This window comes from Eubalaena glacialis, chromosome 10, assembly GCF_028564815.1.
Source record: "Eubalaena glacialis isolate mEubGla1 chromosome 10, mEubGla1.1.hap2.+ XY, whole genome shotgun sequence".
Taxonomy (NCBI): Eukaryota; Metazoa; Chordata; class Mammalia; order Artiodactyla; family Balaenidae; genus Eubalaena; species Eubalaena glacialis.
Window position 1 is genome coordinate 81384455 of NC_083725.1, and position 25900 is coordinate 81410354.

A 25900-nucleotide genomic window follows, 5' to 3' on the forward strand; every position below is an offset into this window, starting at 1 on the left:
AAAATAAAATGATGTGATCCCTATGATTGTCATTCTTAATTTCCATGGATATTTAGAGCCAAACTTGGCTAATAAATAGAATAAACTGCTTATGTGCAGAATTTAGATTCAAATACAGCATCACTGTTTGACCCAATGAAAGAGACGTTTACAATCAGATCATTCCTGAATAGCCTTTCATTTTTAAGAACATGGCTAGAAGTAACTGAACCCCAGTACTGAGGCAGAGCTGGAGCTAAAACAAAGTGTTCATACACACATGTATTTTGCATAAATAAATGAAATAACAAGACATAAAAATGACTCAAATCCGGCAACTGTGAGGCAAGCCCACACGAGTCGAAACAGATGACTTTTGTTCATGTAGTTTTCGTACAACAGCTTCACATTAGTCAGAAGTGATAAAAAATACCATTTATATCCAGTGCTTATAACACTTACGAAACAACATCTGTGAGTGTGTGTGTTTTTTGTTGGTTTTTTTTGTTGATTTCTTTTTTTGTTTCTTTTTTTTTTTTTTTAACTACAAGCAAAATCAAGTTTCAGTCCTAAAGAACAGTCCTTTGTTCTCCACCAGCCCAGAATATTATTTTGGCATGGTCATAAAAACAAACAAAATTAACCTACTATTCTAAATGTCTGCCTTTGTGCAAAATTAATTACATACAATACAATGCTAGCCATACAGCACTCTACTTATGCAACAAAATTAAAAAGGAGAGGGAGAGGGCAAAAGCAACAGTCAAAGAGAAAGAGAAAAAAACGTGAGAATGAACTGAGGAGGAGAGGTATATAATCAAAAGAAACCAGTAAGACAATAATAAATACTCTTTTTTTTTTTTTTAGGAAAACGACCTCCTCCTCATTTGAAATAAATGTACAAAAACAAAGTTCCAATCCCCAATCAATATTAAGAACCAAACATTCCTATCAGTACCTTAATCAGTTTATACAGAGCACTCCTAGCTAATGACATAGACAGTAATGTCTTGGCTAGACCTATTTATTGCTATTAGGTATGGCCTTGAGCACTCTTAAATAAATATGAAGGTACACTATATTTTTCCAAGTGACAAAATGGCTCAAGAAATCTGATGGGGCCGTTCCTATGTCCTGGTGATCAGATTCTGGTTGTCCCATGAGGTGAACTGTCCCATTTGCTGACATTCTCCCATCAAACTACTCTGGGTGAGGCTCCCCCATAGGCAATCGGTCCTGGTTTCAGGAAGGTCAAAATGGCATGGCCGAGCTCCCTGCAGTTAGGAGATGGGGAATGAAGCCTCACTGCTTCCCAGCTCATCAGCACATCTCCAGAAAAATCCTTGTGTGACAAGGGCAGTTAATCTTGTTCACACGTAGGCATGACCCCCATGCAGCCACAGATGGAGGGAGTGAGCCAGAGGAACTCGCCTGCTGCCCCAGGAGTGATCTGTTCCCCAGAGTTAACAGTAGGAACATCCCATTTAGGGAATGTATTTCCCCTCCTTCTCCTTCCCTATGGTTTTCTTTCATTCTCTGGATGTATCACGACTATTTGCCTCTATCTTTGCTTTGAGGCTGTCATGTGGCTTCTTGCATCCTGGGGATTTTGCAAAGAACTCCCTAGATGTGCCAGATGGGACAAGGCAGCTCAGTGTAAAGGTGCCAGCCCATGACAGCATCCCTGTGGACTCCTATGTGGACCGCAGCTTTGGGCTTTAGGATTGGCTGCGGGACTCTCCTGCCTGGCAGTCACCACTGTTGACCCTTGCTGCTGAATGGCATTGAGGGGAAATGCCACTGATGCAGATCCTACCACTTGTTGCTTAATTGAATTAGGGGAAAATTCTGGCAAAAGATTCAAAGTCACGGGGAACCTCAGGGGCATACCTGTTGAAGTGTAAATCTCTACACCTGTATCCAAATACACAGCTCTATAGCCATATATACACTGATGTTCAAAAACAACAATATAGGTATTTAGTAGTATCTTGTTTCAGAAATGCTTCCAGATGTTCTGGAGACATAAAATCACTATGTACACCTTTGTATCTAGCAGGAGAAGGAGGTGAAAAGGGCTGAAAAGTTCTTTGGGGAAGGAGGGTAAGAAAAAAGAATTATTAAATTAATGCCACCAACAATTTTTTTAAATAAATAGTAAGTGGACCCTTGACATTCTGGAATGAATAAATTATTTAAGAGAAAATGTGTTAAGACTGAATGTCAGGGTTAAAGGCAAAGGGATAATGGATGTAGTGAGAGGTGGTCTCAGGCAGAGAAGACCACCATGTCGGTATCTGGTGTGGTGATCGCTCTGGTGTGTGGACGTCGCACCACGTCACACACTGATGGCACGTCAAGAGGCAAACACAATTGGGTACATGCACTGTGGCAACCTTGTTCATTCCTTACAATATCTTGTCTCCAGATTCCTGAGTACTTCACCATTTTCTGAAAAAAAAAATGTGTGGTTTGCTATTTTATTTTAAGATGCCAAAGATTGTCTAAGACTTTGCAGTGTCTCCTTTAAGACTTTCAAAATATTAAGATTCAAAAGTTATGAAAAAGTTTGGCACATTCAAAGTTTAACTCTACACATGGAAAAATGGAATTCTGAGGCCTTTTGAATATGCTCTACATGCAGCTGCACACGCCGTGGACTTGTTCTGTTTCACAATATGAAATTCTCAGTTGTTTTCTAAAATAATTCAGAATAAAAACACATTCACAACTTGTAGGCTGGCACAGCATACCTGAGTGAGAATGTTTAACCCCATCTAAAACAGTAACTTAAACCTTTATCAACATCCAAAAGAAAAAAAGTAAGACAAAATATAAGACTTGTAAGACAGCTATGGGTTGAGATAAGTTTTCAAGTCCTGGTGTCTCATATTTAATATGTCTTCACCTAAATTAAAAAACAACAACAACAATAACAATAACGACAAAAAACTCAAGTTCATGAAAAATCTGGGAAAACTTAATCTGTCTCACGCTTTACGAAACAATTAAGACCATTCTGCTGATGTAATTGTGGAGCCACAAATGCATGCGGGCTCTTTAAGAACTTTTCTGTTGGGGGAGGGGAGGTGAAATGTCAGAGTATTTTAATTCAGCAAACAAACACTCTTCAGTTGGCACTGACAGCTTCCGGGGCTTCATTTTCACTGCTATAGTCTGATTTGGGATCATCTTCATAGTCGTCATACATTTCCATCTCATCCTCTCCATTTATCATTTCATTTCCAGCTAGGCTTCCGCCGTCTGTCTTCATACCATAAGTGCTCTGGATGACTGGGAGGCTGGGCTCTGGACTGGCGGAGGTGCTAGAGCAGTCAGATGTCATCTGAGGTGATGGTGTGGTAGTTGCCATAGTAATAGCACCAGGATACACAACACCTGTTCCTGTGGTGATTGGAATCTGAGGCTGCTGCCTGTATAGATTCAAAAAATAAAATAAAACAGAGGGAAATATCTATATACATATGTTCTTCTGTGTGGCATCGGAATTCACCCCTCACACATTCTAAAAGGGGGCTCTGTTTGAAATTCTAAGCAAATGACAAAATGTGACAAAGGTGTTTCCTGGAGGAGTCCTGCAAATCTCCCTGATGATGTGATTGGTGTTAAGCAATACAATGGAGCAATTTATCGATGGTTTTGCAACATGAAAGCAAAGCTTTGATAACCCCTTGGCATTTGGAACAAATACTATAGTTAACTCCACAAAGTTACATGTGAGATCATATTTTAAGATCTCCCAGGACATGACAAAAAAATAGGCTGGTAATACGAGACACACTATAATGATACTGTTAAGCAGGTTTGTGTCTTCACCTTGGTTTGAGAACTGTACAGAGGAAAGATCAAGATGAGAAAGGATCCAGTATATCCCAGAGTCAGATTCGGCAAAGCATGTATTTGGTATCCGTGTAAATGTCTACTTATTTCCGTGGCTGAACTTGTAGGGAAGCTCCTTGAAGCTTCTATTTCCTAATTATGAAAGGATCATCTTGGATGTCACGAGTCCTGTGGCCCTGGGCTGGAGCTGGGGTTGGAGGAGTCAGGAGTGAAGAATAGTGAGAGCTCCACCACTTAACAGAATAACACGCTGCCCCATCCTAGATCCCAGCGGGTGCCAGGGCATGGTCACACCAGCTCAGTCCGTCGTGATGACACTCTAGTTCAAATAAACTTACCAGACCCTTTACAAAGGGCAGTCTCTCCCTCTGCAGGGAGACATGGCCATCTGTCTCTCAGTTTCCCTTAAGGCATTGTAACTGGTTGAAAGAATGAAAGACCTACTACCTAGCTCAAAGACTATGACTGAAACAATATTCTCATGGATGCAATATTCACCAAGTGTTTCTCAACCTCTATGGACAGTATTATTAATTCACTTCAAAATGTCATTGTGACTCTCTTTTCTGAGCCTCAGTTTCCATCTATTTATAAAAGCTGGGGTCATAGAAGTCCTGGAAAGTCCTTCCACCTGTTAAGACTTGGCCTCAGGTCAGTCCATCACTTGAAGCATTCTTATTGACCCCCCCTACATTGAAACTTCTATCCACCTCAGTCTAAAAGCAAAATACTCTGAATTTGTGAAGGGCTAGCTTAGTTACCAGCTATTCTTTGACACGTCCTGAAGGAGCATAACTTCTCAAAAAGGTCTGCCCGCCTTCCAGCCTGGTAGAAGGAGAAATGATGGAAATGGCCTAGAATCACACTGTGGGATATCTGATAATGCTATCTTTAACAACCTCTTTCAAACACTAGGAGGCATAATAATGATGCCTTAACCTTTGACTAACATAATATATAAATATTTACATATATATTACCTCATTCAGTTAACATGGCAACCCCATGAGGTATTATTATGCCCAGTTTTCAGATGAAGAAAATGAGGCCTTGCTTAAGGTCCTGCATTCAATAATCAGCACTGCTGGGATTTGAACCTAGGTCACCTGACTTGAATTCCATCACTCTTTCCTTTCTAGATATTCAATATACAGATACACTATGCTCACTATATCCCATAAAAATTCCTGATTTCTATAGAGCCTGTAGGTATCCAGTTGATACTAAGTGCCTGATATTGATGCATTTTCTATGATGCTCGTGGTGATTTTTTTGATTGCCCCAAAGAAGATGATAGAGGAATCTAAATCTATGTATAGAAACATCTGATAAGATACTGTTTTTGCTTTCATAGAATCAAATTCTAAAAACAGTATACTTCTTGCTTCCTAAGCTTTGGGCAAATTAACACAAATTAAATTTTATGCTAACCTACCCAAGGCAGTAAGCACCTCATTAAATTTTTTACTGAATTTGGATAATTGCAATAAAAATATTTTTGCCTTAGTCGCGTAATGAGTGTAGAGTGAAAACTTTTACTGCACTATTAACCCATTTTACAGATTTCCCAATATGGTGAGCTAATCTATAATATAAACTCTACATACCATATGCAAACTATCAAATGATACATTTTCTTTTCATGAAGGACATTTTCTTTTTGCAAAGAATAGATGGTCATTTCTTTGCAGTATTTTAAAATCAAAATATCTATATATATATTAAATAAATTTGAATTGACCTCTTATTATGTGCTATGGACAACGCTTAGATGTTTCCACATTATCTCCTTTAATCCTCACAATAAGCCTGAGAGATAAATAAAGGTGCAAAACTGAACTCCTGATCATTCTCCCATGTACTGGGCTCCTCTCATGGCCTTTCAGATCTTGGTTAATGATTACTTCATCTTTCTGACTGCTGGGGCCAATCCTATATCCCTATATCCAATCCATCAGCAAATCCTACTGGTTCGCTCTCAGGATTATATCCAAAATCCCTCCACTTTTGCCACCTCTACCTCTACAAACCTGGTTCAAGCCACCATCAATGCTAATCTGGTTTACTGTAAGAGCCTGCCTCCTTAGTTCAGGGCACATCCCCTTCACACAATATTTCAACACAGTAGATAGAGTGATCTTTTTAAAACCTAAGTCAGATCACAATACTCTTCTGCTTGTAACTCTTCAATGTCTTTCCATCTGACCCAGATTCAAATTCAGAGTCTTCACAATGGCCAACAAGTCCTTTCAGCATGTGGCTCTCCACCACCTCTGACATCTAGTACTCATCCCACCTACTCATTCTACTCCTATTGCTCTGGCCTCATTATTTCTTGAACAAGCCAGGCACAACCTCTCCTTGAGATCTTTGCAATTGCTGTTCTCTCTGCCTAGTTCTCCCAGATATCTGTATGGCTAGCTCCCTCACCTCCTCAGGTCTTTGCTCAAGTTAATCTTCTCAGTGAGGTTTTCGATAGCCACTCAGTTTAAAATTGCAATCCATCCTCTAAAACTCCCTACCCCTTTCCCTCCTTTACTTTGTTCTAAGGCATTTATTACTGTTTGATATTTATTTATTTATTTATTCATTCATTCATTCACTCATTCATTGTCTGACATCCCCCACTAGAATGGAAGCTTCATGAAGATAGGATTTTTCACTGATGTAGCCCCAGAGCTTAAGCAGTGCCTGGAACATAGGAAGCATTCAACAAAAATCTGTTGAATACATGGAATGAATGAATGAACTACTGAATGAGAAGGAAAACAAAGGAAAAGTCTGGGTAACCTGTTCTACAGAAGAAAAGATATAATGAGCTTAGATATATGAGAGAGAGGGTGGTGGAGAAGGAATGTGAATATAATCATCTTTAAATGATTGAACGATTTTCTTCACAAAAAAGGAAGAGGTTTGTTCCAGAAGTGACCAAAGAAGAGGATCAGAACCCATCTACGAAGTAGCAAAAAGGCAGAGTGTGGCCTACTTAAGAAGAAAGAACTTTCTAGCATTAGGAGGTGTTCCACAAAGAAACTAGCTCCCTTGGAAAGTGGTGAGCTCTCTAGCCCTCAAAGAGTTCAAGCTAAGCTTAGAAAGGACCCCTACAATGGCTGGCTGTTTGAAGGACATGACTTCTGAGGCCGCTTCTATGTGACCACTGATTCCGTGGATGCAGAATCATATGCTAACTGTCATGTTGGTCTTGCTCCTCATCGCCATTATCAGCATAAAAAGAGACTAAAAAAATTAAGTGAGCATAGGTAATTATAATTGAAGAAATCTGGCTTTCAAGGGTTTCCAAAATATTATTTCATCCTACATATTTTACTTCTCTTACTGCCAGAAGAAATTCCTAGGATAGCCTCCTTATTTATTATTGAACATTTTCACATTTCCCCCATGTGTTCATGCTCTCCTTCATGCTAAAATAGGAATCTTTACCTGTACTTTCCACCAGCCTGACCCTACCCAAACCTCAAGTCCCCTTCCTCAAGAATGGCCTACGCGTGGCCCTAATGCATAGTAATCTCCCTCCCTCAGAGCTTTACTTGCTCTTGTCTATATAATCAAAATTAGTATTCCATTATACATTATGTGGAGCACTATGCAATGGATTCTGTGTGTGCATGTGTGTATAACAAACTCTTATTTGCTAACCTATTCATGTATATGTCTGGCTTCTCTGACTATAGCATTCTCTGAAAGCTCACTGGGTACAGAATTAATGCCTCGTGTACTCTATTAATTTAGTACAGTGCTAGGCACACAGCTGGTTTCAAATAGGCCCTTACCAACTGACTGACTAATCAATTAACAAAATGGAAAATCTGGCCAGCAGGCTCAAGCTTTGTCTATCGGAAATTACTTTCCTAAAAAGCATTTTTCCTTCCTTTACAGATCAATTGCAAAGTCAAAATTCAAACACTGCAGATTTCACAAACAGGAATAGCTGGCAAGTATTGGGCTTTACAAATAATGAATGTGCACATCAAAACAAAAGTTGTAGATATTTGTAAAAGTACACACATGCAGCTGATATGAGTAGAGATGGCTAAGAACCCTCCCTCCCAGCCCAAGTAAAGAGTTTGAGCTGTTCCTGATAGAGTCCAGCATTGTGGCATGGTTTCCAAATCACAAGAAGAGTCCTGGAGTATAGTCTAGCTTTGCCAGTTGCAATGGAACTATTTATTTATGTTGTCAAAGCTCCTGTTTGCTGATCCTTTAGACCTTTACAGTATCTATAAATGAAGGCAATGAAGTTTGCTTCATTAGGAGATTAAACCTATAAATTGCACATCTTTTTACATTACCTATTAGAGATTCTAATCTGGCTTTCTCTACAGGAGGACAACGCTAAAAATAGCATGTCTAGTCTATGCTCCTCAGTTAAATTTGTCAGTATCTTATAGGTTTTACTCAACCTCTTTGAGATTAAGATCAAAATGGCAAATGTTCAAATCACTTATACCACAATGCAGTAGAACATAATTCTTTATAATATGAAATACATACCTGACACATAGCATCATTTCTCTAGGATAATAATATTTACTCTAATTTGGGACTTACTATATGCCAGACATTGTTCCAAGCACTTTAGATACATTAAGTTATTCAATCTTCAGAAAGGTCTGATGTTGTAGGTATTATTGTCATCCCCATTTTACATATGAGGAAACTGAGGTACCCAGAGTTTAAATAAGTTTCCCAAGGGCAAGTGGAGAGTTCAGAGGAATAAGAATTGCTATGCACTAGTTCCTAGAGCCAGGAAGAAGCAGAGCTAGTATTTGAGCCAGAACAGGCTGGCTCCAGAATTGACATTCTTAACCACTACACTATACAGCCTCTAAGAAATTTGTAGGCGCTAATTGAGAGGTATGTGTAATGGTGAAAAGGAAATATGTTTCACATAAGCCTGGTCTAAATCTCAGCTCTGCTATTTACTAGCTGTGTGGACTTGGACAAATTATTTAACATCTCTGAATATTGTGTTTTTCAACCTCATAGAGAGGATGATAGTGCCTATCTTATAAGTTTGTTGTATCTGCAATAATCTGTATAATTCACTCAGCATAAGTAAGTATTCAATAATTTACCATTATTGTTACTCAAAAAGTAGCCCCCAATTTTAATAGTTTTTAGTATCTGCATAATTCTCTATTAGCTCACAAGTAAATTACCGAATAAGCTTCAAATAAATTGGAAATACATTACATTTGGCCATAGTTCTTTGGGAAAAGACAATGTTGTAGCTATATGTACCCTAATAGGTATCATCTTAACGTTAATAGTACTCCTATCAGGATTATTACAGAACTCTGATACTTAACCTATCAATTGAAGGGGTTAAATCCAAGGTTAGAGCTAACATTACTCCATTTCATATATTGATAAATTCATTTCATAATAGCTAAGTAAAAAAAAAAAAAACCTAACTCACTGAATTTCCAGTTGTATCATCAGTAAAATGCATGACAATGTTGAGCAATATATGTAATTTTATTGGCTTGAAAGTTATGCACGTCTTTTCAAAATCAGCTATAAAAATTGACCTCACCCCCATTCCCTCAAGAAGTCAATAGCAATCTTTGAATTTCTTGTTTGTCTTTCCCTCTTGTAAATAACCTCGTATCTAATGAAGATCAGTTTGCAAAGATGAATCCCAGGGAGTTAATAATCTATCAAATACAACTACTTAAAAGAGAATATGAATCCTTAAGTGGAAATAATACCTGGCTTTATGTAGCAAGTATTATCAAAACTGGGCAGAGGATAATACTCAGCATTGGAGATTAAAGAATAAGATATTCTGGCCATTGCCTGCACATCCGTAGCCCTATTCCACAGTCTAAAATGAGCCTTCCACAAAGGACCTCTACGCCATCAGAATCCTTAGTCTCTAAATTTCAAAGCTCCTTTTATGCTACTGTGTACCACAACAAAAGACCTTATTTTCTCTAGGTTCTAGGAGCTCTTCCTCAAAGGGCACAGTCATACTGACAACTGTGCAGAATAGGACTATGAGGCATATTTTGGGGCAGCGTTGTAAAGACAATTCCTCAGTCATTTGGCGTGACAGAGGCAGAGACCTGACTTAATCCTTTGCTCTTGCTCACCTTTCAGTAGCCATAGGACCTCTTGAAGCCTCGATTTCTTTATCTTATTTAGAGGATTATGTACTTTGTATACCTAAAACACCTCATATACAGTAGGCATTCAATAAGTGGTAGATGCTATTGAGTTGTTTTAGAGTTTCATTTTACATGCATTGTTATGTGTTGAGGTATTTCGGTCCAGAGCTGTTATCAATGTTCCCTTTGGTAAAGGGGACTAAATTAAATAGAATTACTGCATCTCATATTTTCAAGTAAGTATCAGGGAACTAAAATGGTACCTTTGATAATCTTCCAGACTATGGCAAAAGAGACCCACTATGCAACACAGGGGGCATGACTGAGAGAAGGGTGGGAATGACAAAACATCTCAAATTTAAACTTTTGATTCTCCGTTCAAAAGAGACTATACACATTTTCAGAGATAGACTAACAGGATTAAAAGAAGACATTACACAGTCTTAAATTTATATTTTGTTACCTACAACTATACTTCCTAGAGTGCACTGTGACTTGGTATATTTCATCAATTCTCTAATTAGCATGTGAGTAGCCCAATTATATTGTATTGTACTTTTGGTGTTAAAGGCATTACTTTTTAAAATGCAAACATTTGTAACACAGAAGAATTTGATATCCTATTTTGGCATGTCTTCATCTGTTAATACACTGGGATCCTGAAATAACAAAGTGATTTAAGCCTCACTTTACCTCGAAAAGGTTCTGCCACAGTGTAAAGAAATTCATTGATTATCTAGTGTGATACAAAATATAGTTTTACTCTGATAGCAAATCCATATTTAATAGTAATAATAATGACAGGAATTCACCTTTATTGATATTGTACTAAGCATTACACAGAGTACTTTTAAAAGCACTGCCTCATTGAATCCTCTCAACAATCGTATGAGATAGGTACTATTATTCGTTTCACTTCACACATGAGAAAACAGAAGCTTAGAAAAGTTAAATAACTTGCCCAAATAGGTCGCACAGTGTCTGAAACTCAGTGGCCAAACGCCAAAGCCGAAGCTCCTCCCCAGAACACTCTAGTGTATTGTATAGTGACCCAGACTGCTTTCATTGGCCTATTTTTGTTGTGTTTTTTTTTTTGTATTCTGACTATTTACTTTTCCAAATTAGTTGTATGTTTTTAAACACATGCTTCTGAAACCAGCCTTGTGTTTCATGAGGTTATTTTCTGAGTGTCCTTAAAAATAAATGGTTCTTTACTCCTCCTTTAAGGCATCTCTTTTCTTCACCTCCAAGCGAAGCTTTCTTGTTTCCCTGGCACAGCACAGCGCCTCAATTCCCCTTCCAGTTAACAGTGAACACAGCTTCCTTTTTGCTTCCTCCACTTCTCCCTCTCAAGCCCTTTCCCAAGTGTCTCCCCAGTCTGATGCCAGCTGCCTCAGGCCACTGCCTCCAGACGGCCCTCTGGTTTGCCACCCCTGTGCTGCTAGGTCTGAGTGTGCTGGAACCTACAGACATCTGCACCCTGCTCTGCTGACCACTGTGGTTACAAGAGGCCTCTTTCGAGTGCAGACAGCCAGTCAGCCAAGTCGAAATTTATACCAGAAATCTATTACCTAATTTTTAAACAAAATGACATGAAATCAGACTTGAAGATATCAAAAACATGTCTAGTTTCTGATTTAAGCAGGAAAATCCACATTGTTACTGCTTCTACCACAGAATAATTTACTGCAACAGGAGTTCTGGATCTTATGCCAAAAATGAGGTCCTCTAACCAATGTCAAGGCCAATTATCTTGTGGTAAATCCCACAACAAAAGCAGACTATTGTGATTAGAGTCAGAAGCACCACCCAGAGAAGCTGGAAAGCTTCTGGGGATTTCTTAAGGTTAGTTTTTACTCTTTTTTTCTGCCTGTGTGTCTGCTTAAATAAACTACCAGAAACTTTGTGTGTGGGCACTGGACATCCTAGATTAGTCTGAGAGACAATGAAAGGGGTTATCAGTTGGGAGTGATCTGTTGCCTGTTTGTTTTGATTTGAGCAGAAGCCATGCTGCAAGGCTTTGCGCTTGTGACAGGCCCCTTCGGTGTGTCACAACCTCTTCCCTTCCCTCATCTCCTTCCCCAAAACACTGCCAGTAGCCGTCCTGTGGTTTCCTACCGCAGGACAGCCCAGGTGGTTAAATGCAGGAACACTTACCCCACGGTAAAGAACTGCCTCATCTCCTGTCTCCGAGATCTCATCAGTTGCTTATACTCCCCAATCCGGAGCTTTTTGCCATCAACAATGCAGGTGCGTTTCGGTCGAGGTTTGTATTTATAGTTCGGGTACTTCTCTAAGTGGATCTTGCTTAGCCGGGCCTGCTCCTCATAATAAGGTTGCTTCTCTTGGTTGGACATGGATTTCCAGCGAGACCCTAGACGTTAAAATAGCCTTAAGTACCCAAGTGGTCAAGGCAACGTACTCCTGGCAAATAACTAGATATACCTTCCCACCACTTCACTCACCCGTGCTCTGAGTAGCTCCTATTACCACATACCATCGAGCCACACAACTAGTGTTTTAGACTATAGAGCAAAGAATAATTTGGATGTGATACATTTATTATATTATTTCTCTCAATAACTTAAAGCTGATGCTACAATAAGTATATTGCTTTAAAACATGTCTTTGCTGCTTAAGATCGTCTCCTACACCAAGGTCGTTTCCCCATCCATCTGCCTAGGGTTAAAAACCTAAACTTCCTAAGTATACTTTGGAGTATGATAGAATTCTCAGGAAAAACTCTCTTGGTTCCAGAAATTCAAACATCTCCCACACTCAAAGCATCTTTAGTGAAGCTGTCCTTTGATAAGATGTTAGCAGATGTTGATATTCTTCCAAATATAAAAACCTAAGGTGCACACTGTATCCCCTGGCCTAGGGTAATTAAAAAGCCTACACTCTACTTAAGAAGTTATAGCTTTAGAACCGGAAGGTACAGTGGAATTATATATATATATATATATATATATATATATATATATATATATATATATACCATTTTCAAGTACTATAAACATTCATTCAAAGCCATACCAATGAAAGTACAAAAATTTTTAATATGGTTTATACAGGAAGAAGGAAAAGTATTCACTTCTCTAATATTGTTTATAAAGAATTATCTAAACACTTGACGAAGAAGGGATGTGTTTTTTTACGTGTATCAAATTGCATTTTTGTGTCTCGCTGGTGAATAAAGCGGTAACAGCTGTGCTGACTGGATGTCAGCTATTCTTCAGTGGAGATTTTTCATACATAAACAAATGGAAAAGTTGTACAAATATTCTCTGCAGCCAGCAATATCCTGGTCTGTTTTAATAGCACATCCATTCCTGTTTTTCCTGATTGTTGTGCAAAAGTTGTGTAGAGAGTCTACACGGACAGGCTTCTCTGTGTTCGGCTGGCTCCCAGCAGCTTAAAGCCCCAGTTAAGGTTTTTGGTGCTCTTAAAATTCTTGTGCTTAAAAGTTTACATTTTAATGAATATACTTACTATACTCTTAATTTTTTTCATGAATGCACACCAATAATATAGATTCCCCACAGATGCCAAAATGGAAACAGAGAGGTTCTGTGCCCATTGGAGAGCTTACTCATACTGCTAATAAAATGGCCAAAAAAGGGAAAATTTCAAAGTTAGATATCAAAATTTAGGGACAGAGAAATAATGGTTTTCTTTTGAATGTCTATTAATTAGAAAAAATTTTAATATATATATTAGGACCATTTTGGTTTGAAAGGTATTTAAATTTATAAGAATAATGCCCCTATGTATATCTCTGAAACTCTAAAAATAAAACCCCACTTAACTGTAATGACATTTAGTATCCATCTTGAAATTCAAAAGTCAAAAAGAAAAAAAGGAAAAACTTGTATTTTAACATTTCAACACTATTTGATCTTACGTATCTTTAAAATTTTCTTAGGGGTCGCTGCCTCAAAATGTCTCAGAATCAAGTTAAATTATTTATACAATGACAAAACATGTGTATTTGTGTATGTCCAGATCATTGATATTTACTCAGGTTAAATATTTATTGCTTTTGAACAAAACATTTAAAAAATGAAAACCACAGTTTAAGTCTCTAATGTTTTTCGGCTTCTTAAACGGCTGCCTTTGAGATTTTGTCACATCATGACAGCTTAAATAGAACAGTGCCTTCTGTGTTTTTTCTTTTTAAAGAGGAAACATGTTGACTGTAATGCTGCATGTTGAATAAAATACGTTCAATATGTTAAGCACAATAGTTCCAAACTGTATAATCTGCACTAGGCAAGCTTTACACTAATAGAAAAAGGCTTGAGTTTAATCCGGAGAAACGGGAGAATCACTCTGGCAAGTTACCACAAAATGGGCCTCTGCCCTGTGGTCTCTGTGTTCAACTCACTGCTATGAAATTTGAACTAGTCATATCTTATTAAAGTAAATGTAGTTTTATTTTACAAGTTTTAAAGTTATCATTAGAGGCACTGTTCTACACTCCATAAATTTCACACTATTTGGGGGCTCACCCCTAGCCCTTGGTGAGTTCTTTCAGAGGGACATATGAGCCTAAGAATTCTAAAGCAGAAAACTGTAGGGTCTATGAGTGTTTCCAGGGTTTCACAGCAACTTACGAATTTTAAAAGACTGAATTAAGAAAAGGAGGTAAAGCTTGTCTCCATGATTCTTATTTTGCAGTGACCTCTCAGAGTTGCCCTATTAACACATAAAATAAATAGCTTTGTCTCTAAAATAAGTTTTTAGTCAGTCCTGCCCTGGCATCTGGTGGATGTACTAACTCCCAAACCTAAATGCTACGGTGCAGGCTGGGGAATGCAGAGATGATGACAGTCTCCTGGGGCAGCTTGCTGAGCTCCACCTAACTTCCGCAAACCACAGTCTCCCTTAGGTGTCACATTAGGCCCCTTCTTTCCGCTCGTTAGAAGATCAGCATCAGCGGCTGCACTCACCTAAGATTTTGCTAATGTTGGAGTTATGCATGTCAGGAAAGGCCTGAAGGATTTTCCTCCTCTCATCCTTCGCCCAAACCATGAATGCATTCATTGGTCGCTTGATGTGTGGCTCACTGCTGGCCCGGCCACGGGCATCCCTGTAGACTCGTGCTTCAGCCACAGTGGCACCTCCTGTTGGCCAACAATAATACTGCTGTAGTTTAGCTGCAGAGCCATTCATTGCTTTACTTCCTGTAATGTCAGGGCAGGAAGAACAAGATGGGTGCAAAGCATTATTATCTGGAGACTGTTAACATAGCTTGCCACCTGGTTCAGCTGTTTTCCCTAGGCCCTTCTCTTCTTTTTAAATGAACTCTTGGAAGCAGAAGACAGTTTTAGATGACAGTTCTACAGGCTCTTCTGAGGTAGGCCTCAAAGACACACTGGGCAGAATTAATTTTGCATGTTTTTATATACCTAGTACATTTTTACTACAATCAATTCCAGGTAGCCTTTCCTGCGTGATTTCTCCCTTCAAAACAGGCTCTTACCTATCATTTTAGCCTCATTTGCCAAACACTGCAGCCACTTCAAACTATCTCTTACCCCAAATAGAACTCTCTTCCACAGTACTGTGCCTTGGCCAGTGCTCCCCTCACTGCCTGGAAGCCCCTTCTCCTACTTCTTCATGCTAAATCCCACTCATTCTTTAAGGCCTATTCAAATGTGGTGTGTTTCATGAATTAATTAGTAATCCAATGATAACTATTAACTGAGCAATTACTATGCGTTAGGCTTTATGCCAGGTGCTAGGTATACAAAAGTGAATAAAACAGCACCTGCTTTTAAAGGAGCTCACAGTTCAGGGAGGAGACAGACCCCAAACAGACAATTGTAACAGAGTGTATGGTAAGTGCTCTAATACTGAAGTAAACAGGGCATCAAGAGGGTGCCAGCAGACGGAAGAGTGAGCTAATGCCTCCTAGGAGAGGGGACATCTAAGCTGAGTCTTGGAGGATGAATAGAAATTAGCACGTGAATTGTGGGGGGACAGTAAAGACCCGATGGGAAGGGTAATTCAAGCCAAAGGAAGGGCATTTGCAATGATGCCTCCCAGGATGCATTCATTCCTCTTTCTTTTAATGTTACATGCTCCAAAGAAATTACTTGCTTATGTGGCTATCTCTCTCTAATATTTCCATTCCATCCCCAGGAATATGAGACCCCTAAAGTTAGTGTTTATGTTGCACTCATTTTTGTATCCCCAGGATTTTCCATGTAATAGATACTCAAATACTTATTAAGTAAAGGATTGTTCAGTTTTCAACTCATATGCAAAAGTAGTAGACTAAAAGGCAGTCATTTCAAGGGTCCTGACATATTTTTCTGCTGTGTGAGGGTAGTTCTTTAACATCCCCTATGAAACTATGTCTAAATTCCTGACATTTTATAGTTTCCAAAGAAGTGACCATAGTAACCTACTAGATTGAAACCTTCTTGAGGATATGGCAGGAACTGGCTCTCCTTCACTGCTGTATCCCTAGGTTCCAATAAAGCACATGGCATACAGAGTTTCAGTTAGTAAAATACATTCAATTAATGAATGGTTGAATAAATGAATCAATGAATGAACATAGCTCTTGCTTGCTTTCATACCCCCTACCAGCATGATACACTGATGTGTGCTTTACAGGTGGCAACTACTATATATCTCCCTATAGATTGAGAACCCCTATAGTTAAATGTAAAGTTGGACTGATGGCCTCAGCCAGGGCTTCTACTGCATAAACAGGAAAGCCTACTCCCAAAAGTTTAGAAGCAAAATATATATTAAAACCTACATCTCTACATTTTGGAAAAAGTAAATCCTTTCAGCTCAGTGGAGTGATTATACAGGAACAACATGACCCAATCCATCTCTGCCCTTCTACTCTATTTCTAGCTACCTTGATTAAGTAGAAATTTGTTTGTGTCAAAGCTAGTAATAAATTAGAACATTAAAGTGCACTATTATTTGGCAAATATGGTCATCATTTATTGCAAACAAAAGACAGAATAAAAGGGCTGAACTGGCTAATATTGTCAATTCTTTTCTAAACATGAAGAAGGGCAGAGGGGCCCATTTCTGAAGACCATGCAAAATAAAATATTTTATAAACAGCCTTTCTTTTAGGCCGACTAGACAGACTGATCTCTTACATGAAAAGTCTCAGATCCCAAGATGCATAACTAATATGCTACCTTTTTGCCACCATACCCACAGTACATTAATTTCATTTAAAATGCACTGACCATACAGGATAAATTGATTTCACTTTATATGGGTTTGACAGCCATGTTTATTGTGCAGTGAAATGTAGTGTAGCTTCCAGCTGACAATATCCATCAACACAGGGCAATATGCTGACTGCTGGGCCAGATGAAGGCATACATTACTCTGGAAGTGAAACACTCATTCAGATACGACAGTGTCTTCTCCTGAGGATCACCATGGTAATTTATGATGCCCTCAGTGCCATTACTTTACAACTGACATGAATTCAGCAATTTATATACTTGCATGCATACATATAAAAGGAGACAGGCTTGTGGAGAATATCAGATGCAAAAACATTTCAATATTATTCTAAGTTAACTACTATGCTACAGGTGATTAACATTTGAGATCTGCTTTTACTGTCATAGCTTTTCTTCACCTCTAGCAACACCAAATAGCCAGCTTCCATTTATTTATTCACTTACAAGATGTATTTCATTGTTAACAGGCAGTTTTAATCTCCTACAGACTGATCATCATAGATTTTTAGACTCTGGTTTTAGTAGATCTTCTACTCCATGCCAATTGATTCTCCCAGACATGTCCATACCTAACCCAATCTCTCTCCCTCTCATTCCATACTGTAGTCTTAACATATCCTTCCTACTCACTTCTACCTGACTAAATTCCACCCTCTCCAAGGAATAGAGTTCAGGTCCCACCCTACCAACTGTCTTACACTGACCTTGTCTGTCCTCCCATAGTACATATTACTTACATGACACTGACTGACACTGAATTAATTACACAGCAGATCTCTAGTTTCACAAGAAATACTCCCAGAAATTGAGAAATTCAAGCACAGTACATAGTATAAAAATGTGAATTAAGAAAGGGAAAACAGAAAACACCAGGGTGTATGCACATCTTTTTTTTCTTGTCTCCTTTTCTCTCTCCCAAGCAGAGTCAACTGCAAAATGAATGGGACATTCCAAGTTAAAACTAGAAATGTTGTATTAATGAACCAAGATTTCGGAAGAAGAAGAGACTTATCCAGAGAGACCAAAAGTTTTGAAACTACTTTTAAATTGGATCTGATATATGATCAGAGTCAGAATTTTAAGAAAATATAAAGGGGCCATAACATCAAAAGAATATTTAGAAAGTGTCCCTTAACTTCCCAAAACTGCTTCATGAAACAAACTGGTGAGGGAGTTATTGTTGTAGCAATAAAAATACATATGACTGTATATATGTGTATAAACTCAGAAATTTAAAAAGAGATTGTATTTTAGGAAATCCCTTTTAAACAGATAAGGAAAATTCTATATAATAATATAGAATTATTTTTAAAAGGTATGCTATTAGTCTGAATATTTGAAGCCTAAAATTGACTTTCTGCTATAATTAACTTTAGAATCTACATATCAAATGTGACTTCATGCTGCTCATTTATTTTCAGAAATAACATCAAGTTAAAAAGGGGCGGGGGGGAGGCAATTCGTTCTAAAGTAGCCAATGCTCTGTGTCAGAATCCAGAGTTATCCTACGGAATTGCTCATAATTCTAAGAGGCAGATTCTTTTACTTTTAATAGCAGAGGAATCATTTGTGAGTTCAAGGTTCACAATATGTCTTCTCATGGAAAGCAATTGGAAGAAGCCTAGACCTACAGCTATGTACTTGGAGACTACTGCTTTCCAGCTGACCTAAGAGTCTTTAATTACCAGCAACACCATTCCTAAATAACGGAAGGTCAACAGTACCACACTAGGCAACAAGGGAAAGCACTGGTCCCCTTTACTCCAGGAATTCCTGGTCTCTCTATTTCCCTGAGTTTAATTCATCCTTCATCTCCCATATCACAGTCTGTGTAAAGGCAAACTTTCAGTTAGATGAAAAAAGAAGTCTATGAGGAAAAAACAGAAACTGCCAAGGCAAAAACTTTCTTAGGGATCTGTGATTTAAACGATTGAAAGAGAATACAGAAAGTTGAGTTGTTCCAGGTGGGCTGGAAAGAAGGCCAGTTTAACCATCATAGCCTATGGCAATGGTCCTGAACTAATCCTAGAGAGGCCCCCTTCCTGGGTAAATGCCAAGGGTTATGTGAGTGAATGAGTAAGCGTTTTGTGTGGATTTGTGCATATATAAAGTTCTCCCTAAGGAGGAACTCTAGCAAATTCTATAATGTGCTTAGGAATCATTTATTTATGCATCAATTCAGCAAACACTTCTGACAAATTTCAGATGTACCCAGCATTGTGATGGAGTATACAAAGATAAATAACACATGTGCCTTGTTTTTAAGGAATTTGGTCCAGGGTGGGAAACAGATGCATAAATAGAAAATTACAAAACAGTGTAAGTGCTAACATGGGTAATTTCAAGGTACTATGAAAGCAGAGAAGGGAAGCTATTAATGTTGTTGGAGTGGACAGATACGAATAACACGGAAGCTTCAGAGAGGAAGTACTGCTTGAGCAGTATCTTAAAGGAAGAGTAAGAATTTACCAGCAGGTATGAGTGTGAAAGCATTCTAGATTGGAGAATGTGTGAATATAAAGGCACAGAGTTATAACAAAAGCACAGAGGGTTTTAGGGAATAAAAAGAATCTGGCTATGGCTTGAGTTTTTTTAAAAAACATAGGGGAATACCAAGAGATTAAATTCGGAAAGTAAGTAGGGGCAAGATTGCTAAGTACCTTGACTTCAAAGCCAAGAAGTCTTTAAGGTTTTTATTATAAAAAAGCAGGGTAGTGACATGAACAAATGTGTTCTACAAGAGATCAAAATGGAAGCTGAATGAGAAATTACCACTGAATAGTCTCAATGATTACCAGTGAATTGGCAATAAAGAATACAGAAAAATAAGGTGAATAAATACCTCCTCACAGGCCCATTAAAACTTACATTTTGTCAGACAGAATGAATGTAATATAAGTAAAATATAGCACAAAAGATTCTCTTCTGGGATCCAGTTCTGGTAATGGCAGAATAACATATATCAGACTAACTTTCAAGCAGATAATAATTATAAATGCTGGAGAAAATATGAAAAAAACAACCAGTTGAAGGTACTTGAGATCTACCAAAATTAAGAAGAAACTGGAGAGGATTCAAACTTAGAAAGAAAGAAATGTCGCTGAGTAAACCCCCTGTTTTCATAGTTTTTCCATGAAGACACTCCCCAGTCTGAGTAGCATGGAGTGGCTAGAATGCAAACAGAAAGTCAGTCTTACTTGGCCTAATGTATCAAAAGAGACAGTTTGAGGCTTCTGAGTGCCTGACACCTGAACTTCACATGTATAGGGATGACTTCAATGATTCTGGTGGAAACCAGGGCTGTATATCTGAAAAATCTGAGCAGAAATTTCAGCTGATGCCCACTGCAAGGGAAACAGAATTTGGATTTGAATCCTACAAAGTTAGAAAGTATTCATGAAAAATTCAGGCTTTCCACTGAAACCCCAGAGCGACCACTCTTTAGGAATAAAGACTGTATGCCAAGACTAAGGATTCATCTTAGGACTGAAGACAAAACTCAAACAGTCACTACCTAACCGTGCAAAATTAAGCCTCCACAAGTTCAATGTGACCAGCAAGTATTTTAACTGCCTCCTAGCCCAAAAATAAACATTCTTAACAGAGGAAGATAATAGAAGCCAGAGTCTCTATAATTTATAATCCACACTGTACAATGTATAATAAAAAAAAAAAAACACTAGTTGTGCAAAGATCCAGGAAAATGTGACCCAGAGGCACCCCCCCCCCAAAAAAAATCAACAGAAAGAAACTGCAATGGCTCAAACAGTGTAATTAGTACACAAGGACGTTAAAGTAGCCATTAAAAATATGTTCAAGGATATAAAGGAAAAGAATATCATAATTAATGCATAAATGGGGGAACTCAGCAGAGAAATGAAACTATAAAATGAAACATGGAAATTCTAGAACTGAAAGATGTATTTGAGATGAAAATACACTGAATGGACTTCATAGCATTTTCAAGTGCAGAATAAAGGGTCAGTGACCTTAAAAATACATCAAAAGAAATTAGCTAGTCTCAAAAACAGAAAGAAAAAAAGCTGAAAAAGTAAGCAGAGACTTTGCAATATGCAAAACAATATATCGTCCTAAGTGTAACTGGAGTTCTAGAAAGAGAGGAGAGAGAATCATGACTGAAAAATATTTGAAGAAACATGGGCTGAAAATTACCCGAATCTGGTGAGAAACATCACCTTACAGGTTCAAGACATTCAGACAAATGCAGGCAGAATAAATACAAAGAAAACCATACCTAAACACTAGTCAAACTGCTGAAAACCAAAGACAAAGGGAAAATGCCAGAGAAAAAGGACACATAATATATACAATGAAACAATAATGCAAATTATGGCTGATTATTCATTAGAAACAATGAAGACTAGAAGCCTATGGAATATCATTAGACTGCTAAAAGAAAAAAAATCAATGTAGTCTTATCCAATGAACATATGCTTCAAAAATGAATGTAAAATACATTTTCAGACAAAAGCTGACATATTCTACATTTGTCCAAACCCGAGGAATGTACAACATCAAGAATGAACCCTAATATAAACAATGGATTTGGAGTGGTTATGATGTGTCAACATAGGTTCATCAATTATAACAAGTGTACCACTCTGGTGGGATGTTGATGATGGGAGAGGCTATGCCTGTGTGAAGGCAGGGAGCATATGGGAAATCTCTATCTTTCCCTCAGTTTTATTGTGAAACTTAAACTGCCCTAAAAAAAAAAAAGTTTTCATAATAGTAGCTTAGAAAAAGGATTCAATTAAGCAAAAGGAAAAAAAGTAATAACAGAAAGCCAAAAACTGAGGGAACAAACAGAAAAACAGCAAATTGCAAGACTTAATCCCATCAAAATTAATAATTACATTAAATATAAATGAATTAAATAATCCAGTTAAAATTGGAGATTTTCAGAATGGATAAAGAGTAGAAATCAATGAATAGGAAACAATTTACAAAGCCAAACACTGGTAATCTGAAAAGATCAATAAAATTGATAAACCGCTAGTGAGACTGATCTACAAAAAGGGAAAACAAAAATATCAATATTTGGATTGAAAGAGGGGATATCACTATAGATACTATTCACTTTAAAAGGATAGAAAGCAAATATTGTGAGTAACTTAATTCCAATAAATTTGACAACTTAGATGAAAAGAACAAATTCCTTGAAGGACACAAACTGCTAAAATTCACTCAAGAATACATAAGAAGTCTGAATACTCCTATAGCTAATAAAGAAATTCAATTTATAGCCAACAACCTTCCCACAAAGGAAACTCCAATCTCAAATGGTTTCACTGGTAAATTCTTCCAAACATTTAAGGAAAAACTAATAGTAGTCTTACACAAACTAAGAAAGTAGAGGAAGAAAGAATACTTCCTAAATTCATTTTATGAAGTAACATCATACCCTGACAGAGATTTGAACATAAGTGCCAAAATTCTTAATATTAGCAAATTAAACCCAGTAATATGTAAAATTGATAATAAAACATGACCAAGTACAATTTATCTCAGGATAAATTAAGTTAAAATGTAATAGTAATTTAATATTTGAAATCAGGCAATGTAATTTAACAAAACAAAGGGGAAAAAACATGATCATCACAATAGATTCAGAAGATGGTTTTGACAAAATGCAATACCCATTCATGACAAAAACTCTCAGGAAACTAATAATAGATAGGAATTTCCTCAGTCTGATAAAGAACTTTTAAGAAAAACCTGTAGGACATCATACTTAATAGTGAACTACTGAATGCTTTCCTCCAAGATGAAGAGCAAGGCAAGGGATGTCCACTCTTACCACTGTTAATCAACATTCTTCTGCAGGTAAAGAAATAAAAAGCATGCAAAATGGAAAATAATAAGTAATGTTATATGTATTCATAGATAATATAATTGTTTACATAGAAAATCCTAAGAAATCTGCAAAATAATTACTAGAAAGAGTAAATTTACCATTATTGCAATATACAATATAAAAATATAAAAATCAACTGTACTTCTATATACTAGCAGCAATTTAAAAAATAATTTCTTAAGTTTACATTCACAATAGCATCAGAAAATAAAATTCTTAGGAATAAATTTAACCAAAAAAGTGTGCAAGACCTCTACACTGAAAACAATATAACATTTGTGAGTTCAATAAAGTAAACCTAAATAAATGGAGGAATACACCATGTTCATGGATCTGAAGACTCAATATTGTTAAGATGTCAATTCTTTCCAAATTTATTTATAGATTCAACCCAATCCTATTAAAATTGCAAAAGACTGTTTTTAGAAATTGACAAGATGATTTTTAAAACTATATGAAAAATAAAGCAGTAAAAACATCCAAAACAAACTTGAAGAAATTTGGAGGATTCAAACTACCTGATTTCAAGACTTACAGTAAAAAATACTTTGTGACATTGTAAAAACTAGAGTAATAAAGACAGTGTGGGATTGTTAAAAGAATAAACAAATGTACTATATTAACGCATATATGTGGAATCTGAAAAAATTGGAACGCACGATCTTATTTACAAAGCAGAAATAGAGACACGGACATAGAGAACAAATGTATGGATACCAAGGGGGAAAGGTGGGGGTGGGATGAATTGGGAGATTGGGATTGACATATATACACTATCGATACATATATATCGTATATATATATATATATATACACACACACACATATACTCTATGTATAAAACACATAACTAATGAGAACCTACTGTATAGCACAGGGAACTCTACTCAATGCTCTGTGGTGACCTAAACGGGAAGGAAATCCAAAAAAGAAGGGATATATGTATACGTATAGTTGATTCACTTTGCTGTACAGTAGAAACTAACACAACATTGTAAAGCAACTATACTCCAATAAAAATTTTTAAAAAAGAATAGACAAATAGATCAGTGGAACAGAATAGACAGTCTAGAATTAAATCCTCCTCACATATATGGTCAATTTTCAGTAAAGACCTAGGCTATTAAAAATGATCATTTTTTTCAACAAACAGTGCTAGAACAAGTGGACAAATATGGGGAAAAAAGTAAACTTTGACCTCTTACCACACATTACACCCAATAATTAATTGAGATGAATCATAATTTAAAACAAAAGCAAAAACTATAACACTCCTCAAGGAATATCCTGGAGAATATTTTAGTGACCTTGTAGTAAGCAAGGTTCTTAGATATGGCAGATAAAGCACTAAATATACAAGAAAAATAATAAATTGAACTTTATCAAAATTAAGACTCTGCTTATCAAAAGTGATTGTTAAGAAAATGAAATGTTAAGGCCCAGACTGGGGAAAAATACACGTCTGACAAGACTTGTATCAAGAATATATAAAGAACTTCTACCAAAAACAAAAAGTAAACAATCTAATTTAAAAATAGGCAAAAAGACTCATAAAAAAACCTTACAGAAGAAGATACAGTTATGGCCATTGAGCACATGAAAAGGTATTCCATGTCATTAGTCATCAGGAAAAGGCAATTAAAGCCACGTACCATTTTGCACCCACTAGAATGGATTACAACACTAAATGTTGGCAAGGATATGGAGCAACTGGAACTCAAACACATTGGTAGTAGAAGTGTAAAGTGGCATAACCATTTTGGAAAACAGCTTGGCAGTTTCTTTTAAAGCAAAATATACATTCATCGGTGACCTGCAATTCCATTCCTAAATACTTACCCAAAACAAATGAGAACTTTTCAGAATATAATAGCACTTTTATTCAGAATAACCAAAGGCTGAGAATAACTGGAAAATGGACAAAATGTGGTATATACATACAATGGGATACTATCCAAAATAAAACTATTTCAGTGCTTAGTTCAAAAAAGGTAAAAACAAAAGTACCAAAGTAAAACAGAAAACCAAACAAACGAACGTAAGTGATATTTTTCTGAAAGATTCTTTTCTCTGTAAACCTGAATGTGTGGCATATTCAGGCCATTGTGAACTCAAAAAAAAAAAAGAGTCTCATTTAGCAAAAAGAATTATTAAAAGGGGCAAAAATGCTACAATTGGTTGCTTACTAATAAAAAGAGACAAATATAATATACACCATTGGGTCCTTGACAATCACACTATTTTAGACTACTTTAGTCTATCAACAGAATAGTTAATTTTCTCCTGTGGGATTTTGAAAGAGTTACATGCCACATTTGAGTTAACAGAGAAAATGATCATGAGTGCATCAGAAACAAAAATGTAGAAGATGAAGGAATATTAGAAGCAGACATGAAAAATTAGGAAAGGAGGAAGTTATTAATATGACATAGGTTGGATTTTTTTCACCAAGTTTATTCCACCAAATGTATCTTAATATTGTAGAGGTCTAATTCACTATGTTGTAGGGATGGCTGACAGCTGTCTGTCTATGATTATGGAAGTTCTGCTAACTTTGCACTCCAACTTACTGCCAGAATGTGAACTTAACTTTCATTATAAGAAGGCTACTTGAAATTCAAATTTGATTTCTTCTTGGAAAATAAAAGAGATGGATGATTTGGCTATCCTAGTGGTTTACTTGGCAGGAAAATACATTCCATGGCTGAGCGAGAACCTTAATCATTAGAGAACTGATGTGTTCATCTTCAGAGAAGGAGGGATACCAGCAGTGGAAGAGTACGGTTTGAGCTCTGTCTTTTATAGAGGATTAGCTAGAT

General features: G+C 37.0%; 1 protein-coding gene across 18 annotated transcripts in view; it reads right to left on the reverse strand.

The window, feature by feature from the left end:
• Window positions 1–903: 903 nt before the first annotated feature.
• Window positions 904–25900, reverse strand: part of SOX6 (SRY-box transcription factor 6) — a 537504-nt gene continuing 512507 nt past the window's right edge. For 14 of the 18 annotated variants that reach the window (XM_061201489.1, XM_061201492.1, XM_061201488.1 and 11 more), the window contains 3 exons: window positions 14924–15157; window positions 12129–12345; window positions 904–3413 (listed from right to left, as the gene is read on the reverse strand). In XM_061201489.1, the coding sequence (XP_061057472.1) occupies window positions 3110–3413; window positions 12129–12345; window positions 14924–15157 (755 nt within the window). In that variant the 3' untranslated portion in view covers window positions 904–3109. The remainder of the gene's footprint in view (window positions 3414–12128; window positions 12346–14923; window positions 15158–25900) is intronic. The other 4 variants (XM_061201498.1, XM_061201493.1, XM_061201501.1 and 1 more) reach the window with 1 other exon arrangement.